The sequence below is a fragment of the Crotalus tigris genome, unplaced genomic scaffold (assembly GCF_016545835.1).
Source record: "Crotalus tigris isolate CLP2741 ecotype Arizona unplaced genomic scaffold, ASM1654583v1 scf7180000024310.2302065, whole genome shotgun sequence".
NCBI lineage: Eukaryota > Metazoa > Chordata > Lepidosauria > Squamata > Viperidae > Crotalus > Crotalus tigris.
The window spans coordinates 2204402-2218188 of record NW_024100482.1 but is presented as its reverse complement, the minus strand read 5'-3'; the positions used below and the strand labels follow the sequence as shown (position 1 = coordinate 2218188).

At 34.9% G+C, this 13787-nt stretch overlaps 1 protein-coding gene across 1 annotated transcript in view; it reads left to right on the top strand.

The window, feature by feature from the left end:
* The window catches only part of LOC120299781 (follistatin-related protein 4-like), a gene marked incomplete at its 5' end in the record, with an annotated part of 63432 nt that extends 54661 nt beyond the window's left edge, over positions 1–8771 (top strand). The window contains 2 exons of the mRNA XM_039324946.1: positions 311–420; positions 4339–8771. Coding sequence (XP_039180880.1) covers positions 311–420; positions 4339–5041 — 813 coding nt within the window. The remainder of the gene's footprint in view (positions 1–310; positions 421–4338) is intronic.
* Positions 8772–13787: the final 5016 nt, after the last annotated feature.

The following is a 13787-nucleotide window of genomic DNA, read 5'->3' as shown; positions in this document are numbered from 1 at the left end:
CATTGCTGCTAGTGTGGAAAAATTATTGCAGGATTATATAGATATAGGACAGTTTCAAATCCTGCATGACTGCATCGTATAGCAATGTAAATGGAAATTATTCTCTGATCTTACAAACCTACACAGAGATGCCATTTCATCAACATACTTATTTTTAGGAACCGATGTAACCATCATTTTGGCTTATGGATTACTATTATGCACATGGCCACCAACTTTGTTGGTCTCATATGCATTTTAGGCCTTCTAGATATTTCAGTTCTTCCTTTCTTGCTCCTATCAGTGGCCAGTGTTTGTTTATTCATGGTAGGTAATATCAGAAGCAAGCACTGGAGAGAACCAGCAATTCATCTGTACTCACCTGACTGGAATGGATGATTATTTTATTCCACCTACAAATCTGATTATCAATCACATCAGGTAAGAGTTCCCTTCAGTCCAACACTTTTCTGAATCACAGACAATACTGGTTTTATTTTGTACTCTTGCCACACCAAAAAAACCCTCATGAAGAAGAAGAAGACATAAAGATCTTCTGTAAAGCCTCTTGTGAGTCTAGAAACAGAATATGATATCATACAGACAGAATGGACCTCAAGAAGCAATAGAGCAGTCATGACTACCTGATAGAATTATCCATTAGTTCCTCCATTCTCAAGATTGTCACTGGATTTTAGTTTAATTTAATGAAAACTTCAACCAATGATTTACATTTTAAGTTTTGGTATAGCGACAGTCTAATAAATGGATTTCAGCTTTTGCAGTCTGACACATATTCAGTATGTTTTCAGGAAATAAGTTAATAATGTAGTTAAGTTTGAATATCTCCCTACCATGTTAGAACATGATTCTAGGACTTCTTATCTATATCTTTCTACTTTTGGCTGAGACCCATTGCAAATGTACCATTCTAGTGTCATAAAGCAATATCATCCATATTTATGAAGCCAGTTGATTGTACAATATCCAGAATCACTTCCAGGGAGTTGCTAAAGGTTTGCCATGACAGTGAAATACTATTTTTTGCTGTTGTTATTTTTTTTTTAAGAGAAAAAAACTATGCTTTGTTTTAATTTCAGAAATTGTATATGTTTGCTTTAAATAGCAATAGCACAAACAATGGGTGACATACAAATTATTATCATGCATACATGTATACAGATACATATATATTAATATTCCAATTCCAGATGTTTCTTTTATTTTTATTTAGCATATGGCATCTACAGAGGTCATGCAATCACTGGTATACAAATTCAGATTAAATAAAATATCAGCATACACACACACATACACACACATGGACAATACAATATAGGAGCTAAAATATTAAATTAAGATAAAACCATAATAAAATCACCGTAATAAGGATCTGTAGAGGTCCAATGGAATTCCAGTGTAATCTAGTAGAAGTGGGGTTTTGCAGTGGTTAAATCATTGGATTAAAGCTTGTGAAACCCAGGTTTAAGTCATGCAAGTTGGCTAGATAATTTTGACCTGTCCCCCATATCACAGGATTACTGTAGTAGGGATAACCCAAAATGGAATCCCTAGGTCAATTAACCTGAGGTCTTGGAAAAAAGGAGTAGTATAAGTGTAATAAATAGACTTTGATCATGATCAGACTTGTGATCTGGCCATGACAAAGGTAGCTCTCCCTGCTTGTCACTGCCCTGACAAGAAAAACATGTCTGCATGTTTCAAGTCAAATGGGCTTGGAATAGGCCCATCACTACCATGGTGGCCCTCAACTCCTGAACTGCTTCCAAGACCAGCCCCAGGGAGAGCAAATTGAAGTCCTCTAGGACTCTAAGCCTGGAGAATTTCATAGTCAACTTTGAGAGGGCATCCAGCAGCTCAGGCAGGGAGATTATTATGCAGCAGGGATGCTGTTTCAGTAGCATCAATCCCAACTGATCTTGCAAGCCTATTTTCAATTTTTCAGTTTAGATTTCAAGTAAGACATTCACACACCTTTGCATGTCAGCTCAAAGAATGATTTAACACAAGATCCTAAAAAAAATTGTTGTTGTTGTTGTTGTTGTTCAAACCCAGAATCTGAACATTACTACTTATAATTTCTTCAAGGAGACAGCTTCAGAAATCATTAATTTATATTGACATCAATACTTTTGTCATTCCATATGAGATAATAAGGTATAGTACAGAGATTCTTCCAAGCTCCACCACCTGTTTTAACCGACAGTCAACTAAGACAGGTATCTCCTTGAAGAAATTATAATTAGTAATGTTCAAACTCCGTGTTTGAATAACAACAACAAAAAAAAATAGCCACCAAGAGGAAAAAAATGGAAGGAATGTACAGTAAATGGTTGAGTGGTTATTTAATAATAGCAGGTGTATCATTGATCTGCCTCATTCACCTGTCAATGTAACCCTGGGTATGTCTCCTAAGAAATCTCCATGAGTATATAAACCAAGCTATCAGATGTCTGTTTAGACCAGTATTTCTCAACCTTGGCAGCTTTAAGATATATAAACTTTGATTCCCAGAATTCCCCAGCCAGCCATGGGGAAGGGAGTTGAAGTCTATACGCCTTAAAATTACCACTGGTTTATACTGCATTTACATTTATTGTAAGCGTAGAAGTGTTTAAACAAAGTATTTTTCTTCAAAATACATTTCACTGCTTCCTGATACAAAGGAACAGCAGGCATAATCTTATTACTCCTCAGTCACACACCATTTTCATTTTCTGCGCTAGATTTCTTTTTTAATTTGTAATTGATGCAAGTATAATAGTTGAAAGACAAACTAAATCCCAGGGTTATTGGCAAGATCCGAGAATATAAAAACTTTTTTTTTCTTAAGGAATGAATTTTTATGCATGATATTGTGCAGTTTTCAACTTATTTTTTCTATTTACATGTGCACATGTAAATTATTCACCATCCACCACAATCTCAAAACTCTTTGTGGTTGGTAGTAATGATTATTATTTGGAGAAAGAAGGAGTTTCTTTGTACTAGAACAGCTAGAAATATGGTTTTCAATCAAAGGAATTGGAATATTAGGACCATGTTTATCTGAAAAAAAACCACAAATTATGAAAACCCATTTCAAATTAATGCTGCTATATATCTGACCTTTGTGGTCGTCCAGATTTGGTAGTCCAAATACCATAACCTTATTATCTTAATCTCTCCAGGTGGAGGGACCATCCATGTAGAACATTTTCTATTAATTCCTTTGAATTCAAGTCACAATGGGAGGTACTATCTTTTCGGTTCAAGACAGATGCTGTGTTTCTTCAGCTCTTCTAATACTCTAATACTCTTCCACCTCATTCTGCTTAATAAGCATTGTTTGCAACGGAAGGAAGAGTTCAATGGATAACAGGAAATGTTGTCATTTGTCCCCCCCCCAAAAAAAAAATCTACCATCACTTGCGTCCTTAGCTAGCTCTTCTATATAGATGTTTATATTTTAAAATGGATAAAACCCTTTGATTTCCATTGTCTGCTCTACCAATGGCTAAGAGCAACTCAATGAGAACACTGAGAAAAGAGTTACATATCTTGAAAAAATAGTTTTCGGTATTACTTATTGAGGTCAGGTTTACATTAGTCTGATATAGTTAAAAATCTTTATGCAATGTAAACATATATTAAGACACTGAAAACAATAACCAGAAGGACAATGCTATTTTTTTTCCAGCAAGAGACTTAAAGCAAATGCTGGAAGTATTTGCTATTACCCAAGAATGTCCTCTGGCATTTCACCATTTCAATCTTTTACCTGCACAGAATCCATTTATTCCATGGTACAAAACTTGACCGTGTGTTGTTTCACCTTTAATATCTTTCCCTGGATATCTCTGTGTTCAATTAAATATATTCTATTGCAGCTCAGTATTAAGCTCTATATGGAATTAAACAAGGCAAATTTTCTTTGCCTCATTCCTTCCCATGATCAAAATACAGTGTGACATTTGATCTAAGCAAGGTTGGATAAGGTGAGAAGGTACAAAAGTACCTTCAGAGTTTCCATCAAACTGTAATTTCCAATGTGACAGATGAAAAGTTATAAAAGATTTGGCATACTAATATGGCATACTAATTATTTGAAATTAATTTACTGCTCATGGTATCTAGTTTCTGTGCTCACTTCACTCACTGTTTATGATGTTCACTCCAAATTTTTGGAAGGTGGGCCATAGTATCTCATACCTGAGACTGAAGTTTGACTCTTGCTACAGTTTATAAATAAATGTTGGTTTTGAGCATTTGGGCACCATAAACGTGCTCACTCCTGAATGGAGCCACATTTCTTAAAGTGCACATTTTGTTATACTATGTTTTGCCTTTTGTTTACAGGTTTGGTTTCATCTTCAATAAGTCAAAGGCTGCAGTTCACAAAATTGATCTGGAAACCATGGCTCATATCAAGACAATCAGCTTTGGAAATTACAGCTGCCTGCCCCAAGCCATGGCCTACACCCACTTGGGAGGTTACTTCTTTGTGCAGTGCAAAGCAAACACATCCATGCCAAGGATTCCACAACTTATAATTGACAGTGTTACAGATTCTGTTATTGGTCCCAATGATGATGTATCAGGTACTCCCTACATCTCTCCAGATGGACGTTATTTGGTCAGTGCAGATGAAGACAGCAGGAGGATCAGAATCCAGGCCATAACTGTCCAAGGAGAAATCAAGTTGATTTATGATTTACAAACCTCTATGCACATATCTCATCTGACATTCCAATCCTCTTTCACTGAAGCCAATCAGTATTATATATATGCTTCTTCACATTTGCAAACAGATGTGCTTTTTATTGAGTTGTCGACAGGGAAAATGGACCTCTTGAAGAACTTAAAAAACCCTATCAGACCTAAAGACTGGCCCTGGAACAGCTACAACAGAATTATCCAAGACAGTGGATTATTTGGTCAATACCTTCTAACACCAGCAAAGAGTTCACTCTTTATAATTAATGGCAGACAAAATACATTACGCTGTGAAGTTTCAGGAATCAAGAAGGGCAACACAGTAGTCTGGGTAGGAGATGTATGAAAAATATGTGAAAGGAAAAAGAAACCAGAACTTTCAGGAAAAAAAAAGGACTGATTGAGCATTTAACTGCAGCAAAAATATATATATATATGCAGTAGCATTGTATATTTTTACACTGAGGGGGAAAACTGGTATACATTTCACAGTAGAAGACTGGTCTATTGCAAATAGGGTATGATTGGAATTGGTTATACTAGGAATTTATGTTGAATCCAGTTTAATGACTTAATGTATGGAATATACCCTGGGAAAGGTAGGATTCACCTGAGATGCTATAAGCAACATCTTATAGAGCCTCACTTTTGACTTGAAAGGCTGATCAATCTTTCAGTTCTCTCTAGGTAATCAATTTTCATTCTGTTATTCCAACATAACATTTTGTATACAACATTGTGCCATGTGGCATGAGATCAACACTGTCACTTAGATATTTTATTTTTTCAAGGATGGAAGAGCTGAAGGAATTTAGACTTTATAGAGCCATTCATGTCAAAGATTTCTGGAATCATTCTGTATAGCAGATATATTAAGGCAAAAGATTTGCATATTTTAAAAGGCAATATTTCCACTCATCTAAAAACAGAATCAAATTGAGACAGTAAGGTGAAAAACTGGATTATGTATTGTTTCAGCTTCTGCTACTCCTACCTTTTCCCAGTCCCTCTCTTATAGTGAGAGTATTGTACTGAAGACACTGCAGTTAACACTAAAGGAAACACTTAAGAAGTGACAAATCAAGGATAGAGAGAGAAGTATGAAATTGATTCAGCAAAAAAATGGAAAGAAAGATGTAATCATGCTTGGAACAGACCAACCGAAATTGTTAGGAGTAGGAATTCCACTGTAAGCCATGGTTTTCTCTTTAGATAATACAGTTCCTTCAAAGGCTAAGATTTATACGCGCGCGCGCGCGCGTGCACACACACACACACACACACACACATAACCAAATGATATTGTATTAGATCTTTCTCTGAGACCTAACCCAAGCACGTGTATCTGATGTAGCCAGAGTTGCAGAACCTCCCGATCTAGGAAACTTTGTTTAAGGTATCAATCAATGAACAAATATGCAAATATCTTCTATGTAATCCACAAAGAGATTTATTAGTTTATTTTTTGAACAGCATCAGCCATACAAAGTGTACAAAAATAAGCTGCTATTTTAGCATTACAGAAAAGAAGCAGTACTGTTTTCAGTGCAGAAACATTTTTCAGAAAGCATTTATTCCCCTTCATTTAAAATTTACCATTAGTCAAAGAAATTGGGCCCTTCGTAGAAACAATAGATACATCTTTAAAAGCACTCTTTTTAATAGCATATTTTTGTGCAGAAAACTTTTACCTTTTATATAAATCAGGCATATCTGTCATCTAGGATCTTAGGAAGAAAAGCCTTTTAAAAAATCTATCTGTTCCATTTTGCTGTTCTTCATATTCTTCCTTCCTTCATAATGTCCTCATTTATAGTTGATTAGCATTTAGTTATGAAACACAGAATAAAGTAACACTCAATTTAATGAACTAAAAGGGGAAAGGAATGCCTGTTAAAGTAAAGCATCCATTAAATCAGAATGGGATTTTATATTTGCAGGTTTTACACATCTATACATGCATAAAATGGGAATAGGGATTTATACATGCGTAATTGATATATGGTACGCATGAATAAAATGGTGCATGGGATTGTTATGCATGTGTAAGTGGCAAATGGGCTTTTATGCATGCACAGAAGCATACAGCGTACTGACAGATTTTGTTTATTGCACTTGAAGTCCATTAAAGCAAAATTTTACTGCAATTTGACAGAAATTAAGATATATCAATGATGCGACCACAGACAGTAAGACTTGTGCATTGACTCACTGTATAATACGAATACATTTGCCCATTTAAAAAGATGTAACGTAAATGTATCTTCTTAAGAATGTAAACTCTAATTAATTACATTTTGAAATACAGATACACATACAAATACAAAGTCCCAGTATACCTTAAGTCAGAAGAATACAGATCCCTTTATCTGATGCTTTTATCCTTGATGTGTTTTAAACTACAACTTCAATTTGATGTAACATATTTTCCATTAGGTTTGGTGAGTTTTCCATAATATTGGTGAGTTTCCTCCCATCCCACCTCCAAAGGGATTTTGTGGACAGTTTAATATTTATTCAATATATATGGTAATAACTAGAAAAGTACCCTCTTTAATCATTTTTGCAAGGAATGAAACCACTGTGTTTTAAAAGCACAACATTATTTCTGCCAAGCAGACACTAACCATCTTTAATTTGATTGATGATTATGTGCCAAGGGCTTTAAAGTGTATATCTATGTGTGCTAAGATATTCTGTTCCAAATGAGATCCCAGTTTCAATGACTGAATATGTAGAACACAATACCATGGATACCCCATAATCCTTCGCCTGTCCTAGGGCAGTCTTATCCACTCTTGTTGGCTGAGGATTTCTGGGAGTTGAAGTCCACACATTGGGAGAGTAAGGAGACAGATTGGGCAATATTGATAAAGACAGTTATTTGAACTTTCAAGTGGTTTGATGTGCTTAGTATCAAGAATCCCAATCCACTTTTTCAACTGGTTGGAATAAAACAAGTATTTCTCTATTACATATTAGTCTTTCCTGAGAGATTTCTATCTACTGCCATCTACTGCTGAACATCTCAGGTAGCCTAAATCTATAGTAGAATGTAAGCCACTTCGTTCTGTTAAAATATTTTGAAAACCGTAATCATATTTGAGGATCTAAAAACTGTTGACTAAGAATTCTTAATTTATCCTTCCCTCTCCTCACCATTCTTCTGTTTTCATTATTCATTCATGGGAGGTATTAAAGATTGAAACCAACCAAATTCTGAAGTATTGATAGAGCTTAAAACAAATTATTCAATTTTTGACAGAAAGAGAAGAATGAGATCTTCTAAATTAATTAATGACAGAATTCTTTCAATCCATTGCTTAACTTTCCAGAAATAAAGAAGGACATGAGAACTATTATAAAAGTACAGTAGTTGGCATTGTGCCTCTCTTGTCCCAATGTGATCAGTGGTAAAAGACACTTTTTCCCACTAAAGCCATCATTTGTTTTCCTATGAGCCTTAGGAGGTTAGAATTCAGACATTAAATATTGGATGTAGGCTCCATTTGGAAATATTGCAAAGTAAAGCTGCATTTGATTTATTGTCAAAGTGTTTTATTGAGTGCTGCTTTATTATTCCATTTTTATTATTTTTGTATAGGTTAAGTTGCCCATCAATTAAAACCTTTGTGACATAGATGCAGAAAAAATGTTGATTTTCTTCTTTGAAAAAGATCCTTGTAAATATCTATTGAGGTAAATATTCTTGAAATTCCGATATGAAGGGTATGTAATAAACTTCACTGCTTTCTGTTTACTTTAATACACTGGATTAGAGTGAATTCAAATGTTAATTTTTCCAAAGATTCCTCTGTGACTTTCTTCTTTCGCCCTCAAGTTCTATTGATGTGTTTTCTAAATATCCAAATGACCTCATCCTTCTTAGAAAATGATAATTAATTTAGGTGCATCACATAACTTGTGAACCATTCCAATGATGTTTGATCTAACTGAAAAGTATGCACATTTCATAATCATAATTCCGAGATCACAATTTCTCTGTACCACAAAAGGTGAACATGAAGTTTGTTTCCTTACAACTCTTGTTTCTTGAGCTTATTAAATCTCATTTGGTTGCATTTCCTGATTTATTTGTTTTGTCTGCCTGCACATGACATTTGGATACCACTTCCTATTTTTTTCTCAGCCAAGAAATTAATAATCACAGTGATTAAGTGGAAATAATTTAAATTGAAATAACATGTAATTAGCTACCCTAACATGTTTATATATCATTAAAAGTTCTATTGGACAGACATTGATTTCAATGAACAAAGCAACTGATTTAAGATAAGGATCAAACCCCTGATATACAATGCAATGTTTTTTCACTACTTAAATGAACGACAGTATGAAAGAGATGCCATGATCTACCTTGCTAACAATAATTCCTTTTTCTTTTTGAAGAGGAAATTGTTAAAACAGTGTTGCTAGTACTAATCTAGCAATTTATTTGTATCTCGATTAGTGTATTCAGAATTAAACAGGCTACCTTGACATTTTTAGTAGAGGAGACAAAGATTAAGCTTTAGTCTGTGTGCCAATGTGAACATGCCCATTTCATAGTGTTCCACAATACTTGACTTTTTTCTTGATATGCATGCAGAAAGCAGGGAGCATCATTATAAACAACTGGAAGTTAGAACTGTGAGCAATGTTTTTAATCATTGTTTTATTGTTTCCCTTTTAAAAATAAAATAAAAATTTATTTCAAAAAATAGTACATTTTCCCCCATTCAGATAATGAATCTTGATTATGAAACCAAAGGACAAAGTTAAATAGTTGTTTGCTAGTGGCTAAAAGCTGTGCATTCTTTCCATTGGAGTATTAGGAAAATGGCCATTTTCTGTTCATCATCAGTTTGGATAAGGATAGAACTGATGTACACTGTGTCTCATGCATATAACATTCCCATACTCTTACAATATTGAATTTCTCTTTACTTACAATATTTTTTTGTCAAAGTAATTTACTACCAGGCAGGACAGGAAAACAGACTTCTTTCAGAAATAGTTCTTATGGAATCCTGATTTACCTTGAAGTAGGTAAATTAAGTCATGATCCAAATTAAAGGACTGAATGAACCATCTGTTGTCCATAACATCTTAGGTTACATCTTGAAAAAAACAGATGGTGTCATCATAGCCTAAGAAAGGCCTTATTTTTCTTCAAGGCTAGTTTAATTAAGTACTTCAGCACATAGGCTATTGCCCTGCATGATGTCTTCAGCACTTGTCAGACACAGTCAGATAAAGTTAGTCAACACAAAATGACAGACAGGAAGCTAGAATGAGCTCAGTGAGCAAAGCAAACTGCATTTAACCTTTACTAAACAACTCTAAGCAGAACTTGACAAGTTACATCAAATTTCAATGAACTTTATCCTTGGAGAGTTGGTATTTGTTGAAACTCAAGGCAAATGGATTGTTTCAGCATTGTTGCAGCCATTCCTCCTGATTTTTTTTCCCAGCAGTATCTGCAATCTAAAACTTATCCCAAAAAAATTGACCAAATTAAATCCTAGTTTTATTAAAGGTAGGACATCTGTTAGTGAAAATGTGATTATTCTTTTCAGTAGTAGAAATACTTAGCATTCCTGGATTATAGCAACCAAGCAACAAAGATACAGGCTTCTGGTGAGACATCCGCCCACTTCAATCAAGAAAAGACTGAGCAAATATTGTGACATGCTGATATTCCTGGATTGAGATATGTTTATGATAGTCTCATATTTCTTGGAAAATATCTGGACAAAAGCTTTTGAAAGGCAAAATGCAATGAAAGTTAAGGTACTTTGTATGACCATTAAGCAGATACTGTAATGTTCCTGAAGTTTCTTTTCCTCCTGGCCCAACACAGGAAACCAACCAAATGTATGTTCTTGAAGGAAAGACATGTAGGTTTCTTCTGATGCATTATTTTATTTATTCATTCATTCAAATTCTGTAGCTGCCCATCTCAATCCAATTGAACCAAATTGTGACCATGAAAGTTACATTATTATATACAATATATTCTGCAGCATATGTGCCTGAGTATGCATGTGTACACAAAAACACATCTTAGTATACCAGAGGGAGAAATATACCCAGCATCCTGAATTTTCATAAAACCAAGTTTCTAATTATTAAAATCTGAAAAACAGATACATGTGGCAATAGTTTGATTAGCTCAAATTTCACTCAGGGAGGATAAAATTTGCATTACAATCCAAAATTCTCAGTCCCAGAAATACTAGCAGTATATACATTAATTTAATCAAACTCATGTTGCTTTACTAGCACATAAAGTTCCATGGTTCAGAGACAAAGAGCTGGAGGAATGTCAGTGTGGCGGTGGTAGATGCTGTGAATAAGTTTACTGTTATATTTCAAATTATTCCACTGAGTAAACCTTAGTATCTAGACTGTATGTGTTCTCAACAATGTTTAAAATATTAAAATGCCTTTTATCATTTTTTTTTCTCGGTCTCCTCCAATCTTCTATTCTCTTCTCCTCAGTATTGTTTAAATTTTCATAGTATTCTTGGTATCTGGCCAAGAATTTTGGTCATATTCCATTTGAATGATACATAAAATCCAGCAAGCACTGATTTTCGTTTTGCACCTGTTGCATTTTTATGGACTGGATCCTCTATTTTCATTTTGCCATTTCAAAACAAAACCTTGGGAGAACATTTTCCTTCTTTTCTCCCTATTCATTGACTATGAGTGCACATAACATTTCTCTGTATGCACTGATATCTATTATAGGTAGTCCTCTACTTTGTATTGCCTTTGTGACCACTTTTGTTTATTTTTATGAGGAAGGAAAAATCCAGCACACATTTAAAAATGCCTTGTGGGCAGCAATTGGTTCTTCTCTGACCATCAGCCCTCAAATTCAGTATTAAGATCAGCAATCCATCACCGGCATGGTCTTGAAGGGAAGTCACGAGTCACATACCAGGTTTTTAACTTGATTGACAAGTGAAAAAACAAGCTAGAAGAAAACAATAGCAAACAATTTCTGTAATATTGCCAAGAAAACTACATGGACAATCCAGTGTATTCAGTTGTCAGTTGTCAGCCTTCCAACGTTGACCAAAAATGGAAACCAAAGACATGCAAAGTAATAATACTTTTATTATTAGATTATAGTAACAGAATATTGGAATTCTGAATGTATCCCCCCCTCCCCATTTCCTGTTTTCTCTCTTACTATCAGAACTAGAGAGGGTCATGGATGAGATCCTTTCTTATATTGCTTTTCTTCCCTGGGTTTAGTTTTCTTTCACCTGACCATTGTTTTGGTTGCAGCTCTTCTGTTCCTCAAGGTTATTCCTTCTAACTATTACAACAGCTTGAGAGAGTCTTTAGATGTTGTTTGTTTATATTTTCGTCTGTGTGTGTGTGTGTGTGTGTGCGTGTGTGTGTGTGTGTGTGTGTGTGTGTGTGTGCAAATTTAATCTCACTAGATTAAACTGCGGTTTTAAAATGCTTCCAAAACAAAATGTGCATTGGAGCAACCTCCAGCAGTAATGAATGAGCCTGCTGTAATAATCCATACCCAAGGTACCTATTGCAAGGTCTTATGCAACCTAACTTAAAAACAATCCACCAGGATCTATGAGGCAACAGGTACTGATATCCAGTTGATAAGTGAGAATCCCATATTCATAGTTTTAATAAGAAAGCACTGAATGAAAGAAACCTGAAAGAAAGTCTCTGCTTCACTCTGTGTTATATAGGCCAACTGCATACTGGCTGGTCCTCCATTCAGCAGCAGTATAGATACTAAGGACTTGGGATGGCTGTTCATATAGAAAATAAGTTCATCTTCCCTTCTAACTCGCCGCTATTCCCCTTTCTGGACTGTGCTGCATTTAAGGGCAGCAATCATTCCAAATAGTAGGATGTGCTCCAGCCACCAGTGAGGTTATCTTGAGAGGTGTGGTTCAAAATTTTGTCTTTTAGAAACTACCCAGGAGGCAGGCAGTATCCTTATGCCAGTTTTGATTTTAGATGTGGTTTAAGTAATATAGAGGCCCTAGCAATGTTTTCTTCCTGTGGATAGATCACTGACTGTGAAATGTTGGGGTTTTGTAGCAAATTCAGAGGCAGGGACCAGATAAATTGGATCCAGCCCCAGAGGCTAAGGAATCTAATTTGCTTAGAAATACAAATAAATTAATTTGGCAATGCTGTAGAGGGAACTTAAATTAAAGTAAGTGAAGAAACAAAAACAATTCTCATGTCTGCATCCACCCAACCAAGGAATGTTGGGCAGTTCCAAAGCATGCAAATGCAATTTTAGGCTTCCTAATTTCCAAGTCACAGGAAACAATCATTTTATCTTGTTCTGCTTTGATCAGAACAAGAGTTGTGTCCAGTTCTGAACATCATACTTTAAGAAGAAAAAAATGAACATATGAGGAGAAAGATACAAAGATGATCAGGAGACTAGAGACCATATTTAGGAAGAGAAATGAATAGGATAATTTTAGCTTCAAGAACAACTGTCTGAGGAGGTTATAATAGCATTATTTAAATATCTGAAAGGATATCACATGCTTTAGCTCCTGATTTAATAAAGAAATTATAATGGGTTCATGAGGTTGGCTCTCAGAGAAATTAACCAAGTAATATCCTTCTAGCTCTTAGCCAATTTATTTTAAATAATTCTACTGAAAATCTTTCTGCCAGTAAAATTGTGTATAATTTTCCATATGTCAAATAGAAAGAGAATGAGAAAAAGAGGAAGATATTCCTACAAACATGAATTTTGAGAAATCTATTTTACTGTTTGAAGTCTTAAAAATAGCAAAAGAGATCTATAGAGAAGCCCAAGAATCATTTTAAACAGCAGTAAATTAATGAATTCAGGCAGAATGTCCCAGTATCTTGCAGACAGGCTTTCTAGAGCTACCAAAACATGCACAACACTTCCATGCAGGACATCTCTTTAGGAGCATGGTCAAAATTATTATTCTTCCTCCATTATAGCAGGAATTGCCAAGGCAAAAATTATAAACCGAAGCTCCATCCTTAACATTCTTAACACCATCATGCACATAAGCACCCAAGCACACATTCACTGCCATAAAAAT